Here is a 16,705-nt window from a genome sequence, read left to right on the forward strand (position 1 = left end):
ATTAGACGAAAAGTGTGTGTGTGGTGTTTTTTTTCTGCCTGCAGTTTTATTTGTTTTCCTATCGAAGTGGATTTTTCTAGAGAGACACCCCCTTTTGTTGCCATGGGTTCTTTTACATGTGCTATGGGCATGCTGTACACGGGACTGTGGTATTCTTTGTCAACATTCACCTCTTCAGTGTAAGAGCGTTCCGCTTGCAATATTGACGAGTGAAGTGCTTTTCTGAAGGGTACACAACACAGCGCTGAAATGGACCTGGAACCATGATCACCGGTTCACATTGGATCAGGAGCGACGGGCGCAATAGCCGAGTGGTTAAAGCGTTGGACTTTCAATCTGAGGGTCCCGGGTTCGAATCACGGTGACGGCGCCTGGTGGGTAAAGGGTGGAGATTTTTCTGATCTCCCAGGTCAACATATGTGCAGACCTGCTAGTGCCTGAACCCCCTTTGTGTGTATATGCAAGCAGAAGATCAAATACGCACGTTAAAGATCCTGTAATCCATGTCAGCGTTCGGTGGGTTATGGAAACAAGAACATACCCAGCATGCACCCCCCCGAAAGCGGAGTATGGCTGCCTACATGGTGGGTTAAAAATGGTCATACACGTAAAAGCCCACTCGCACATATACAAGTGAACGTGGGAGTTGCAGCCCACGAACACAGAAGAAGAAGGATCAGGAGTGATTCTGTCACAGAGCCTAGCCTCCTGTCTCCTGTGTAGATTTTTAAAAATTAATTTCCTCCAAACTTGAGGGAACAGATGCCAGTGAATATATATAATATGTATGTTAGCAGAACCTTGAAGTAGGAAGAGACATGAACGTTACAATTTCACGATGACATGCAGTTCTGATTGCATGGTCCTCTGTACGGCTGGGCAATAACTTGTATAAGCGATAAAAGATAGTGCTAATTACATCATTAATGATTCTTTTGGTATCATTGCTTATAATATATAATAGTGTTAATTGCATCATTGATGATGCTTTGGTATCATTGTTTATGGCTTGGCTCATTATATAAAAAAGGTGCAAATTGCATCATTAATGATTCTTTGGTATCACTGTTTATGGCTTGGCTCATTATATAAAAAAGGTGCAGATTGCATCATTAATGATTCTTTGGTATCACTGTTTATGTCTTGGCTCATTATATAAAAAAGGTGCAGATTGCATCATTAATGATTCTCTGGTATCACTGTTTATGGCTTGGCTCATTACATACATATGGAGGATGAAGCAGTAGCTAGAACAGCTCTAGCTCTCCAGGGGGGGGTAATCAATGATTTGGTGTGTGACCCAGTTGTACCTCATCAATACCTACACCTTATCAGTAACCTACCTGAGGGCTGCTGCTGCTGCTGCTGTTGCACTGAAAGCGATGCCGCAAACAACATGGGCAGCTGCAGCCTACTGGGCTGTAACAAACACTGGCCATAATTATGAGCACGCCCATGCTTGTGTGGAGGTCCTGGCTAGCCAAGTAATGTGCTGAAGCCTGCATGGAGTGTTAGTGTGTTATTGGCTGATTGACACGTGGTGGTGGTTAGTTGGGTGGGGGGGGGGGGGGGGTTAATTTGTCTGTGGTCTGTTAGTGTTGGCCAAGGGGCAGAGGAAGGTCAGGCAGAGAATGATGGGGGGGTGGGGGGTGGGGGGGGGGGGGTGAGGCAGGCAGTGTTGCCTTTTATAGGGTTTGCCGCAGGAGTCAGCAGGTTGTGGTGGTGGTGATGTATTTCGCAAGTTGGGGAGGCAAAGGTTCGGAGAATGTGTCGTTTCTGGTTGGCGTTTATTGTTCTTACATGTACAGAGAGGGTGTTTGTGTGTGTGTGTGTGTGCTTGTGCTTGTGTGCATTTGTGCATGAAGGGTGACGTACAGGCAGGCTAATAAACAGTCACTTAGGATGTCAGGCAGCAGGTACTGATTTCATGGGTGAATGAGGAACATGTAGCATGAGCAAATACTTCTTAGTTGACCCCCACCCCAGTGGTCTAGTGATAACGCGTTCACCTAGGAAGCGAGAGAATCTGAACACACTGGTTCAAATCCCACAGTTGCCGGTATTTTCTCCCCCCTCCACTACACCTTGAGTGGTGGTCTGGATTCTAGTCATTCGGATGAGACGATAAACTAAGGTCCCGTGTACAGCATGCCCATAGCACATGTAAAAGAACCCATGGCAACAAAAGGGGGTGCCTCTCTAGAAAAATCCACTTTGATAGGAAAACCAAATAAAATTGCAGGCAGAAAAAACAACACACACACACACAAGAAAAGAGAGGTGCTCTCAGTGTAGTGACACGCTCTCTGTGTTAGAGAGCAGCCTGAATTTCACACAAATATGTTGCGATGAAAAGAGTAATACAATACAGTACAGTACAATACATAAACAGGGTCCATGTCGCTGGGTCAGATCTGGTGTCTGGAGGTAGTGAAGATGTGAGACAGGATATGGAATGGGATACTGGACTGGACGGCAGGATAATAATAATAAGGAAGTGTCTAGGTTTGTTCCAATGTACCTTTTGTTTACCTGTGTGCTAGCTGAATCGGTAGCGTAAGCACCACTGACTTGAAGTTGTGTACCTTGTGAATGGAAAGAGTTACCACTCTTTACTATTTGTTAATCATTTCATCTCCTGGCCTCATTATTTCTTAATTCCAGTTGAAAAACCACTGAGGCAACCATGTGTTTGTTCTGTATTGTGCATGTGTTCTGTGTGGCTTGTTCAGGATTAAAGAGGCTACGCCAGTCTTGAATAAAAGCTAATTTGTGTTTGCACATTTCTTCTGTCTTTGCTGCTGTGTGCACATGTCAAATGATCGGAAAAAGGACAGGCCCGGCGCTTCCTTTTTTGAGGAAGTGTCTGGGTTTGTTTCAGTGTACCTTTTGTTTACCTGTGTGCTAGCTGAATCAGTAGCGTAAGCAGCACTGACTTGAAGTTGTGTACCTTGTGAATGGAGAGAGTTACCACTCTTTACTATTTGTTAATAATAATACATAGTTTGTCTATGGCGCGATATCCGGCACCAATGCTGCTCAAAGCGACTTACATCATCCAGTTGACTATAAACATTACTTAAAGAAAACCCACATCAACTGCTATCTGACAATGGAAAACATCCAGTGTGTTCATACGAATGAAAAAAGCACACTTAAGAGATGAATCAGATTATAAAAGCTATGAAGTAAATAAGGCTTAGAGTTAGATTAAAACAAAATGCATTTCATAGAACACACACACACGCACACATATAATATAATATGTTATATTGTTATGATTTTTTGTTTATTTTTTAAACAAAACTTAAATCAATAATTTTCACACACACACACACACTTACTCGTATGCGTACACAGTAATTCCCCCCCTCCCCCCCTCCTCCCACTCGATTTTTTTCCTTCCCTGGTCTAATATCACTTACAGTGAAAAGACGTTAAACTAAAGAACGAACGAACGAACACACGCACACACACAGGATGTAGATCTGGTGCCTGGAGATAGCGAAGACGGGACAGGATGTGAAATGGGATGCAGGACCGGACGGCAGGATGTAATAGAGGACGGGACAGTGTGGGGCATGATGGGACAGGACAGGATGTGTTGGGACACGACAGGACAACATGATGTGATGTGTCTTGGTTGCTGTTTGCGGGCAGTCCACGGGGATGCTTCTCTCAGTGCTGTATTGCGACAGCCAAGGGGTTAAAGCATTGGACTTTTAGGGTCCTGGAGCCAGTCGTGTTGCTTGGTTCTAACTTTTTGTACAGTTTACACGTGACTAAATGCCTGCGTTGACCGAACTACGCCATTGGTCAGTTCCATATTACACACAGTTAGTAGCGGGTTGTATTTGTATTTGTATTTGTATTTCCTTTTTATCACAACAGATTTCTCTGTGTGAAATTCGGGCTGCTCTCCCCAGGGAGAGCGCATCGCTACACTACAGCGCCACCCTTTTTTTGTGTGTATTTTTCCTGCATGCAGTTTTATTTGTTTTTCCTATCGATGTGGATTTTTCTACAGAATTTTGCCAGGAACAACCCTTTTGTTGCCGTGGGTTCTTTTACGTGTGCTAAGTGCATGCTGCACACGGGACCTCGGTTTATCGTCTCATCCGAATGACTAGCGTCCAGACCACCACTCAAGGTCTAGTGGAGGGGGAGAAAATATCGGCGGCTGAACCGTGATTCGAACCAGCGCGCTCAGATTCTCTCGCTTCCTAGGCGGACGCGTTACCTCTACGACCATACTAGGCTCTTCCGTCAGAGCAATGCAGCTGGCTCCTGGGCCCAGATCCTGTTCATGGCTTATGGTTTGATAAAGAGTGGACATTTTCTTCTAATCTCTCAGGTCAGCAAACCTGCTAGTGCCTGAATCCCCTTCATGTGTATACGCATGCAGAAGATCAAAATCAAATGTGCACATTGAAATATACGGTAATCCTTGTCAGTGTTTGGTGCAATGCCCCACCCCCCACCCCCTTCCACCCACCTGGAAACTTGAGTATAACTGCCTACACAGCGGGGGTACTTCTTCTTCTGCGTTCGTGGGCTGCAACTCCCACGTTCACTCGTATGCACATGAGTGGGCTTTTACGTGTATGACTGTTTTTACCCTGCCATGTAGGCAGCCATACTCCGTTTTTGGGGGTGTGCATGCTGGGTATGTTCTCGTTTCCATAACCCAGCGAACGCTGACATGGATAAAGTTATTCTTATCTTATCTTATCTTATTATGGGATCTTTAACGTGTGTATTTGATCTTCTGCTTGCATATACACACGAAGAGGGTTCAGGCACTAGCAGGTCTGCACATATGTTGACCTGGGAGATAGTAAAAATCTCCACCCTTTACCCACCAGGCGCCATCACCGTGATTCGAACCCGGGACCCTCAGATTGACAGTCCAAGGCTTTAACCACTCGGCTATTGCGCCCGTCAGCGGGGGTACAAAAGGTCATGCACCTAGAAGCCCACTTGTGTGTATGAGTCGAAGCCCACAAACGAGGATGATGAAGAAGTGCATCATTGTCGTCAATGGAAGAGAAGGGCAGGCGGTGACTGAAAGAGGAGCACTTGTTCTGCTTGTGATGTTGAACGCTTTCTCCCTCACCTCCCGTCTGCAGACCTCATCCCCGTGTGGTCCTTGTGGCTTTGGGAGATGGGGTTCTTTTTTTCTTTCTCATCCAGTGTTCCCCGGTGATCAGAGTTGGAGACCACATTTCGGCACTTTACTCTGATTTTCCTCAGTCCACTCAGGTGTTAACTCACTCAGTACGGCCAGTCCTCTCTTCTCCTCTACACAGACCCCTCGGATGTCCAGTGGGTGTCTGAAAGACCCAACCTTTAGCTTCCGTCGTCAGAACTGTGGTATTCTTTGTCAACATTCACCTCTTCAGTATAAGAGCGATCCGCTTGTAATATTTTGATGATGGTAATTGGGATGAAACGCTGTTAACGTCGTCTCTTTCGCCGTTCGTATAGAGAGAGTTAATGGGTACCTTGACCAGTTGGAGAAGGTTAAAATGGTCAGAGGAGAGGGTTAAGTGCCACCTTCCTGTGCCAAGCTGTAGACACAGTGAATACAATTCACTGCCTGTATTACCTGTATAACACTTTGGAACGTTTAACCTTTGTTTTAACCTGCCGGAGTTTCTGCAGACGATTTAAACGTGTTGAGTCAGAAACATGGTATCAACAGTGACGTTGATGGCTATGTTGAGCCTGATGATGATAGTGATCATTATTAGGATGATGATTGATCAGTGATGAAGTATTTGTAGCAGTCCACCCCAGCATAGAGTGCTTTTCCAAGAAATAAAACACATGACACCACAAGCAATTAGGACATTCCATACCAGTCCAACACAGAACATGGTCTCTGGCCAAATCCGTAGCTATTTCTCCAAATATGCATCTCCCTCATCACAGCTTGACATGTTTCAACAGGATCCATGACTCATTCTGCACTATACTTGAACAGTGTTGATCATAAGTTTAACTCTCTCCATACGAACGGCGAAAGAGACGACGTTAACAGCGTTTCACCCCAATTACCACCATCAAAGTATTGCAAGCGGAAGGCTCTTATACTGAAGAGGTGAATGTTGACAAAGAATACCACAATTCTGACGACGGAAGCTAAAGGTTGGGTCATTCAGACACCCTCTGGACATCCGAGGGTCTGTGTAGAGGAGAAGAGAGGACTGGCCGTACTGAGTGAGTTAAAAATAGAAAAGGATGCCGATTATAAAGGCAGTGTGCATGTACTTCATGCTGAGACAGAGTGATACATGTATTCTGACAAGTATGCATGCACACCCTCACACACAACTACCTCCCCCTTCCCCACGCACACTCTTACAAAGCCATGCTCATGCAGTGTCGTTCACAACCTTCATGTCTTCAACACACACATTACACGCCACCGTACCACCTCCACCCACCAGCCCCACATCCCCAGCCCCCACACGTACACAGATGCATGTGTGTGTGCGCAGTGACATTCACAAGACACTGCAGTGTAACATGCACCGCACCGAAAAACATAACATCACACACATCCCCCCCCACCCGCCCCCTTCCATTCCCCTACACAGATATGTTCTTTGTCTCTATCCTGAAATACCCTTCTTATCGCCATCAACACCCCCCCCCCCACATCCTCTCCCCCCCCCTCTGATCCCAGCCCCCCCCCCTCCCCCCAGCCACCACCACTACTTCCAGAAGGTGTCATCTTTCATCCTGATTCTCTTTCTTCACCCAACCTCCAGCATTCCCTCTCTTTTTTTCTTCTTCATTTTTACATGTCTTCCATTCCTCCCCCCCCCCCCCCCACCACCTCACCCATCCCCATCTCCTCCTACCTCTTCTTTAGCGGAAGACAAAACCTCTCTCTGTCAGTCTCCTCATCACCTACACTGCTGTAACCTGGTTCCAGACCCCCCCCCACCCCCCTCCCCGGTTCTGAAACAGTGCCAAGTGGGGGGGTGGGCAGGTAGGTAAGGAAGCCAGCTAGCAGGCTTGTCCATCGGATGGATGGATGGACCGTTGAACCGTTGAACCGTTGAACCGTACACACAGCTGCAGGCTACACACTTGACTGGGTGCTGGAGGGAGGTGTATGAACAGTAGTCTCTCTCTCTCTCTCTCTCTCTCTCTCCCCCCCCCCCCCCCGTGCTTATCTCCCCCTGCTGTGCCCTGCCTGCTTTCTCTCTCTTCTGCCTGGGTCACTGTGGCTCCCGAGGAGGGGTTGTCCTGCTGGCTGGCTGGCTGGTTATAGGTTAGGGGGTTTGATCTGTGGGTTGTCTGTCTGTCTGTTCACCTGTGCTTTCTTTGTGATACCCGGTTCTCTGGTGTGGTACGAAGGTCTGGAAAGGGGTGCTGTGTTGCGTGATTATTATTATTGGTGGTGGTGGTGTTATTATGTATTTGTAAGCTCGGTGTAGTGTGGATCATACCTTATATCCAAATGAGTTGGGGTGGTTGTTTTTTTTTCATCATTTTTGACTCACTTGTGTAAACAAAGTGAGTATGTTTTAACCCGGTGTTCGGTTGTCTGTGTGTGTGTGTGTGTGTGTGTGTGTGTGTGTCTGTGTCTGTGTCTGTGTGTCCGTGGTAAACTTTAACATTGACATTTTCTCTGCAAATACTTTTGCCAGTTGACACCAAATTAGGCATAAAAATAGGAAAAATTCAGTTCTTTCCAGTCATCTTGTTTAAAACAATATTGCACCTCTGGGATGGGCACAAAAAAAAACCAAAAAAAAAAAAAGAAAAGAAGCCTAATTATATGCAAACTGCATTTACTGTTATATTTATATTTTTTGTATTATCTAAACTTGGCACTTTGATCTGATATTCTGACCCAACAACAAGAGCAGTCATTATCATTTTTTGTTCAAACAGGAACTTCTTTTGCTAAGCATGGAAGTTTTATTTATTTTGCAAACGTTTTGGTGCAGATAGTAAAAAAGGGAAAGTACTCTGTAATTAATGCTAGGGGACTTAATTCAAATCCGGTTAGGACTTTAAAAAATTTTTTTTTTTTTTTTTTAACGTGAAGCTTTCTAATAACAAATACAGAACACATTTTAACGATTAGATTTTAAAAAAAAGTGTATCACAAGTGAGTCTTGAAGGCCTTGCCTCTCTTGTTAATTTTATTTTTATACAACATGAACGGATGTTAACTAAAGGTGTGGTTACTCTGTTTTTTGCAGGTGACACTGGTGCAGAAAGTGTTTGTTTCACTGTGTTAACTGACTTCTCCACAAACCATGGCTGGTGAGTTGAAAAAGTGTCGTTGTTATTTTTGTGTTATATGTGTGTGTGTGTGTGTGTGTGTGTGTGTGTGTGTGTGTGTGTGTGTGTGTGTGTGTGTGTGTGTGTGTGTGTAGGCAATGAGGTTTTCCTAAGCTTTGTTTTCTGGACAGTGTTTGAGACTGTCCCTTTGACCTTGTGTCTATTGAATTCATGGCCCCTTTCTCTCTCTCTCTCTCTCTCCCTCTGCCTTGCCTTGCCTTTCCCCCTCAACCCTCTCACTCTCTTTCTGCTTTATCTGTGTGCACACGGTAACACCACCGACTGACTAACGTAAGTATGAACATCGTAACATGCGCGGGTACAAGCCTCCACCCGGACTCATGTTCACACGCACGCACGCATGCACGCACATAACACACACACACACACACACACACACACACATATGTGCTCGTGCACACACACGCACACACACACACATGCATGTGCACGCACACACACTTTTGCTCGCACACCACCCCACTCCGCATTCTCATCTCGCTTTCAATGTTACATGACAGAATAACACAGGGTGTACACACTATAGGTATTACATGACAGAATAACACAGGATGTGTACACACTATAGGTATTACATGACAGAATAACACAGGGTGTACACACTATAGGTATTACATGACAGAATAACACAGGATGTGTACACACTATAGGTATTACATGACAGAATAACACAGGGTGTACACACTGTCAGTATTACATTACAGAATAACACAGGGTGTACACACTGTCAGTATTACATTACAGAATAACACAGGATGTACACACTGTCAGTATTACATTACAGAATAACACAGGATGTACACACTGTCAGTATTACATGACAGAATAACACAGGATGTACACACTGTCAGTATTACATGACAGAATAACACAGGATGTACACACTGTCAGTATTACATGACAGAATAACACGGATTGTACACACTATCAGTATAACATGAGAGAATAACACGGATTGTACACACTGTCAGTATTACATGACAGAATAACATGGATTGTACACACTATCAGTATTAGACGACAGCATAACACAGGATGTACACACTGTCAGTATTACATTACAGAATAACATGGATTGTACACACTGTCAGTATTACATGACAGAATAACACAGGATGTACACACTGTCAGTATTACATTACAGAATAACACAGGATATACGCACTTTCAGTATCACACGACAGCATTACACAGGGTGTACACACTATCCATATCATGTTGCAGGCCTGAGGAAAGCTAAGAAGTATGACTGGAAGGACTCCAACCTTGCTCTCTTTGGATCTGACCTGGAAAAAAATGTGAAAAGTAAGCTTTGTTTTTTTTTACAAGCATGTTTTACCTTGGGTTCATGTTTTGTGTGTGTGTGTGTGTGTGTGTGTGTGTGTGTGTGTGTGTGTTTTGAAAGTGTATACAGGCGTTAATTAATACCTTTGCTGTTCATTTGATCTGAGCATGTCAAAGGGGAAAAACAAACTATTTTTAGTGTTGAAAGATTCTGGTTTCTTTTCATTTTAGGATTTGGAAATCCTTTGCAGAAGAGCAAGTGATGGAGATGGTGAATCTGTATTATTTACATGTTTTTAAAAAAATTTTTCTTTTCTTCTGGGAGAAGCTTGGCTTACAAACAGCACCTATTTAGTTCCCTGTAGACATACACACACACACACACACACACACACACACACACACACACACATATACATAAAGAAAGTTTGAAAACATACAAAGAATGTATTTACATCTTGTGTCTTATTTGACCAAACATATGCTGCATTTGAACATTTTTACCCCTATTGAATAGATTTAAATTTTGACTGCTGCTGATGACTACGGTGGTCAGTTAAGTCTGTCATCAAAATCCGACCCCCAACAGAGAAAGGAAAGACAGGATCGACTTAGAGGTAGAGAAAGCTGCCCACCTGGGTAGAGCTGACTGACGGCTGCCATTGGGCGCTCATCATTCGTTTCCTGTGTCATTCAATCAGGCACACACACATACACACTCAGACAGACATGTATCATTTTAGGTGTATGACCGTTTTGTTTATTTTCCGCCTTACTCCGTTTTTGTGGGGTAATAATAATAATAATAATAATGGTACTTATATAGCGCTGAATCTTGTGCATAAACAAATCTAAGCGCTTTCGCACCAGTCATTCTCACGCACGCATAACTCTAAAACTGGAGAAATTAAAGACAAGGAAGAGGCAGGGAAGGGAGGCTATTTTGGGAAGAGGTGGGTTTTAAGGCCAGACTTGAAAGAGCTGAGTGTGGAGACTTGACGAAGCGAAAGAGGAAGTTCATTCCAATTGCAAGGTCCAGAGACAGAGAAAGAATGGCGGCCAACAGTCGAGAGTTTGAATCTGGGTATGCGTAAGTGGAGTGGGTGAACTCTAGGCAAGCAGAAGCAGGTCTGCACATGATATATTGACCTGGGGAAACAGGAAAAAAAATCTCCACCCTTTACCCACCAAGCACTGGTATTGAGATTTGAACCTGGGACCCTCGGATTGAAAGTCCAACGCTGTGACCACTTGGCTATTGCACCCAGTGCTGACATGAAGCTTTGCTTCATGGATATAGAAGAACTGGTTTTTGACTCACTTGTGTAAACAAAGTGAGTCTATGTTTTAACCCGGTGTTCGGTTGTCTGTGTGTGTGTGTGTGTGTGTGTGTGTGTGTGTCTGTGTGTGTGTGTGTGAGTCTGTGAATAGAATAGAATAGAATAGAATACTTTTTATTGTTATAAAACCTTAAAGTTTATAAGACACAGTGAAACATAAACATGAGCATATTAAGAAGAGAAACATTCATGAACAAATTTCGCCAGCCTTGGCTGTATTTCTGTTAGAAGGATCAATTCACTAGGCTTTGCATTTGGACGACATATATTGATTAGGAATCTGTGTCTGTAAGTATTGTACTTTACACAATTGTGTGTCCGTGGTAAACTTTAACATTGACATTTTCTCTGCAAATACTTTGTCAGCTGACACCAAGTTTGGCATAAAAATAGGAAAAATTCAGTTCTTTCCAGTCATCTTGTTTAAAACAATATTGCATCTCTGGGATGGGCACAAAAAAAAAAGAAAAAAAAAAGAAGCCTAATTATATGCAAACTGCATTTACTGTTCTATTTATATTTTTTGTATTCTCTAAACTTGGCACTCTGACCTCTTATTCTGACACAACAACAAGAGGAGTCATTATTATCATTTTTTCTTCAAACAGGAACTTCTTTTGCTAAGCATGGAAGTTTTATTTATTTTGCAAACGTTTTGGTGCAGATAGTAAAAAAAGGGAAATTACTCTGTAATTAATGCTAGGGGACTTAATTTGCTTTAAACTGATCTTTCTCATCTTAAACATTACATTTTGAAATTATACTCAATACATAAAAAGCTTGGATTTAAAAAAAAAGTGTATCACAAGTGAGTCTTGAAGGCCTTGCCTCTCTTGTTTTTAATGAATTTTTTTGTTCTGTCCACAGAGGAATCGGCCTCTCACGAAGAAGCGTGGAAAGGGGTCGGCAAGAAAGTGGGCTTGCAGATCTGGCGAATTGTTGTGAGTATGAGGGCAGTGACCGTCAGAAAACTTTCCCCAAAACACAGGCTTTGAACCGTGAAGGACTTTTCTACCTTTTGACTTTTAGAAAGCTTTCCCACGCCTTGAACTGTGAACAACTAACCTGTCCCGTGCTTTCATGCCAAACACAGGCTTTGAACCGTGAAAGACTTTTGTGCCTTTCTTTCTTTCTTTTCAACCTGTTTCCACTTGCTTGATAAAAGGCAGATCTGAGAAATGATTTTTTTCTTCATAAGATGGTACAAATTGTGAAGAATAGTTCCATTACTATTTCAGTTATTGGGGAGGAAAGAATAAACATTTTTCTGTTGTTGGTTGTTGTTTTTAAAATTTAATTTAATTTAATTTTTTTTTCAGTTTACAAATTATATAAAGTATGTATGTATGATTTTTTTAACTATTAAAAAAAATCATAAAAGCTTGTCATCATGCTATCTCTTAATGACTGATCAAAGCAATGCTCCAAAAGAGTTTTGAAGAAAGGGACTTCTGATGTTGAGAGTAGGAGAGAGTGAGCTTTACTAGTAATGTCACTGAAATTATTTCCAGAGTTAGTTGTAGTGGGGAGGCCCATTTACTTGGTTTCGTTTGAAGTATGGTAATGGGCTGAATGTTTTTCCTGGACATCACCAGATGCGCTGTTTGACTGTCTGTCTGCTTGTCTCTCTCTCTGTATGCTGCTACTGGTTAGGATTTTTTTTTTTTTTTTTTTTTTTTTTTTTTTTTTTTTTTTTTTGCTGCCCCATCATCTGCACCATTTCAGTGGCATTATTCCCACGCCGCTCATTTAGATTCCCCCATACATGACCACACCCGGGTTCGTCTGTCACAGTTCCATTGTCAGCAGTCCGCAGGGAACCATCAATGTTAGGTCGCCAGGAGGCCACACACCAGAGGAGACCCTGCACTGCTGCTGAGTCACTTCGGTGGTGTTCAGTGGTGCCTGTTCTGATTCAGCGTACTTAGGACACCACCTACTAAGCCCCCTACTAACGACAATAATGGCTTAGTTGCAGAGCCAGACTGAGCGAGCGTCCCTCCCAGAGTGGAGACTGCCACCATGTCCCTCAAACAACAGCCCCCCATGAATCTGCCGACAGGGATTTTTGTTAGCTGAAGGATGGTGAATACCAAGAAGTTAGAACAGTTTGTTTCGACTTGAGTTGAAGTGCTCGTTTTGTGTTTCAGAAATTCCAGGTGAAGGACTGGCCAAAAGAGGACTATGGGAAGTTCTATTCAGGAGACTCCTACATCATCCTGAATGTAAGTGGTGGGGCGCTGGGCCTGGTTGAATGACGTAACTTTGCTAAGCGTTACAACGTTTTCCTTATCTATGGAATCATCAAAGACTTTGGATAGTTTTTTGCGCTTAGCATCCTTGGCACTGCTTGAATCACTTATGCTGCCTTGCCCAGCTTGTTTTCAGTTTATTGTACCATTCTCAGACAGCACTGGATTTTTTGGGGTGGGGGTAGGGGGGTGTGGTTCTTTTTTATGTATATATTTTTTATGATAGCATTAACAAAGAATTTGTTCTTTGAAAATATTTCTTTTCTTGAGACTAGAGGTTGCAAAATAGTGCTCACTGGAGATCATCAAATCGTCAGTTAACTCTCTCCATATGAACGGCGAAAGAGACGACGTTAACAGCGTTTCACCCCAGTTACCATCATCAAAATATTGCAAGCGGAAGGCTCTTATACTGAAGAGGTGAATGTTGACAAAGAATACCACAGTTCTGACGACGGAAGCTAAAGGTTTGGTCATTCAGACACCCACTGGACATCCGAGGGGTCTGTGTAGAGGAGAAGAGAGGACTGGCCGTACTGAGTGAGTTAAGGATATGATATAACTGTTTGTCAGTTTTGTTGTTGTTGTTCCCCCCAAAAGCGGAGTATGGCAGCCTACAGGGCGGTGTAAAAACGGTCATACACGTAAAAGCCCACTCGTGTACATACGAGTGAACGTGGGAGTTGCAGCCCACGAACGCAGAAGAAGAAGAAGAAGAAGTTGTTATTTTTTTGTTTTGGTGTGGGTGTGGGAGATTGAGAAAGAAAATGGAACAGGTAAAGGGTATTCACCTGATTATGGTATTTCAAGTTTTCCAGGTTGAGCATACCTCATTTTAAAAGAGTATCTAATTTCCTGATGATTGATAAACATTCTTAATCTTAGTTTGTTATATTGTACCAGTTTTAATTTTAAATGAAAGAGTATCATATTTGTGAACGGTTGAATAAAACCATCTTAGTCCTCCTAGTTTTATATCATTGTACCAGTTTTTGTAAGGAGTTTTCATTTCACTTCAGTCAGCTTACACGTCTTGGCTTCCCATGAGCTGGCCAAAGATGATAGTTTTGGGGTTTTTTTTTTTTTTTTTTTTTACCCAAAGGGCTTGGCAAATATTAATGTTGATATGATGTGGGGTGTGTGGGGTGTCCCATTTTTTTTAAAAGTTTGATGAAACTGAAACTGAATGAAATTGTAAAGGGGGGAGAGATAATTGTGTGGTTTGGTGTGTGACGCAGACCTACAAAGAGGAGGGCGGTGATGAACTTCTCTATGACGTCCACTTCTGGATCGGCAAGGAGAGCACGCAGGTACGGGTCTTGCCTTTTGTTGCCGTTGGTTTTCTTCTTTTTTTGTGTTTGTTTTTTCTTTTTCTTTTTCTCTTGTTCTTCTCTTTTTTCCTAGCCATCTTTTTCCTAGGGAAGAAGACTTCTTGGGGGTTCATTTTCTGGGGGTGAGTGGGGAGGAGAAGGGGGGGGGGAATCTAAAGTATTCATTTCTGATCTGTTGTTCATTCATTCTATCTGTTGATCACATTAAATTCTTTTCATCTTTGAAATGGAAAATGTTTTTCGTTTTTTGATCTCTGTGAAATGGGTCTTTTTTTTTTTTCTTTTTTTTTTTTGTATTGGTGAAAAAATAAAATCTGTTGTCATGAAGTAAAGGATTACAGTAAATGTAGGATACATGGAGTTGTCTGTTACGTGTATTACGCTGTCTGGAACGGAGTGAATCTTAGCTTGAATACGCTCGGCTTGTATTGACATGTGGACACACTCGCACACACACACATACATTACAAATGTGCATGCACGCATACGCACACACACACACCTTGCACACACACACACACACACACACACACACACACACACCACACCACCCACCCCACCCCACCCCAGCACACCACACCCCCCCTACACACACACACACACACACACACACACACACACGCACGCACATGCACACACGCGAGAGAGAGGATGGCCTAGAGGTAATGCGTCCGCCTAGGAAGCGAGAGAATCTGAGCGCGCTGGTTCAAATCACGGTTCAGCCGCCGATATTTTCTCCCCCTCCACTAGACCTTGAGTGATGGTCTGGTCGGATGAGACAATAAACCGAGGTCCTGTGTGCAGCACGCACTTAGCGCACGTAAAAGAACCCACTGCAACAAAAGGGTTGTTCCTGGCAAATTCTGTAGAAAAATCCACGTCAATAGGAAAAACAAATATAAGTGCACGCAGGAAAAATAAAAAAAATGGGTGGCGCTGTAGTATAGCGACGTGCTGTCCCTGGGGAGAGCAGCCCGAATTTCACACAGAGAAATCTGTTGTGATAAAATGAAATACAAAATACAAATACACCACACCACACACACACACCACACCACACTGCACCACACCACACCTCACCACACACACACCACACCACACCACACACACACCACACCACACCACACCACACCACACCACACCATCCCCTCCTCATCCCCCCCCAACACACACCACACACCACAAGAACCAAACAGTGTAGTGAAAGTGAGGGCTATGGATGGTCAGGATGAATACGGTACGGCAGCCTACACAAGACAGTTGTTGAGTTGGACACGTCCCTCAATGACATGCATACACTGCAAATGTACATGCGCATATACACACACACACGCACACCACACCACACCACAGACCACACCACACCGCACCAGGCCACATACACACCTTTCTCCAGCCCACTTCACCCCTCCCCACCCCCTCACCCCTCAGCACACACACACACACACACACACAATGAAAACCAACTAGTGTCGTGAAAAAGAGGACTGCGGATGTTCAGGATGAATACGGAACGGCGGCCTACAAGACCGTGGAGCTGGACACCTTCCTGAACGACCTGCCCATCCAGCACCGGGAGGTCCAGAACCACGAGTCTGACCTCTTCAAGTCCTACTTCAAGTCCCTCACGTCAGTCTCCGTCTCCTCCTCCTTGGTCGTCGTCTTCCTTTTCTTCTTATTCTCCTTCTCCTCCTCCTCCTTGGTCATCTTCTTCCTTTTCTTCTTATTCTCCTTCTCCTCCTTCTCCTTAATGTTTTTCTTGGTCTTGATCTTCTTCCTTCTTCATCCCTTTCTTCTTCTTCTTCTTACTTCTTCATTTTCATCATCTTCTTCGTCTTGCTCTCCTTCTTGTTCTTCTCCTTCTTTTTCTTTATCATCATCGTCGTCTTCTTTTCTAAGTTGTTGTTGTTGTTCTTTTTCTTCTTCCTCATCCTTTTCTTCGTCCTCATCATCTTCTTTCTTCTTCTCCTTCTTTTTCTTCTTCACCTTCTTCTTTTCCTTCTCCATCATCATCTTTTCCTTCTCCTTCTCCTTTTTCTTCTACTACTACTTCTTAATCTCCTCTTCCTCCTCCTTACTCATCATTATTATCATTATCATTATTATTATTATTGTTGAAATTGTCGTCAGAGGGACAGGTTGGTAGACGAGGCAGTTTCTAAAATGTCCA

At 43.4% G+C, this 16,705-nt stretch overlaps 1 protein-coding gene across 2 annotated transcripts in view; it reads left to right on the forward strand.

Annotated features, from left to right (window-relative positions):
• LOC143299413 (gelsolin-like protein 2) overlaps positions 1–16,705 on the forward strand; it is a 36,111-nt gene that overhangs the window by 7,344 nt on the left and 12,062 nt on the right. For both annotated transcript variants that reach the window (XM_076612596.1, XM_076612597.1), the window contains exons 2-7: positions 8,226–8,289; positions 9,553–9,633; positions 11,820–11,893; positions 13,103–13,177; positions 14,443–14,514; positions 16,037–16,164. In XM_076612596.1, coding sequence (XP_076468711.1) covers positions 8,283–8,289; positions 9,553–9,633; positions 11,820–11,893; positions 13,103–13,177; positions 14,443–14,514; positions 16,037–16,164 — 437 coding nt within the window. In that variant the 5' untranslated portion in view covers positions 8,226–8,282. The remainder of the gene's footprint in view (positions 1–8,225; positions 8,290–9,552; positions 9,634–11,819; positions 11,894–13,102; positions 13,178–14,442; positions 14,515–16,036; positions 16,165–16,705) is intronic.

The sequence above is a fragment of the Babylonia areolata genome, chromosome 25 (assembly GCF_041734735.1).
Source record: "Babylonia areolata isolate BAREFJ2019XMU chromosome 25, ASM4173473v1, whole genome shotgun sequence".
Classification (NCBI taxonomy): domain Eukaryota; kingdom Metazoa; phylum Mollusca; class Gastropoda; order Neogastropoda; family Buccinidae; genus Babylonia; species Babylonia areolata.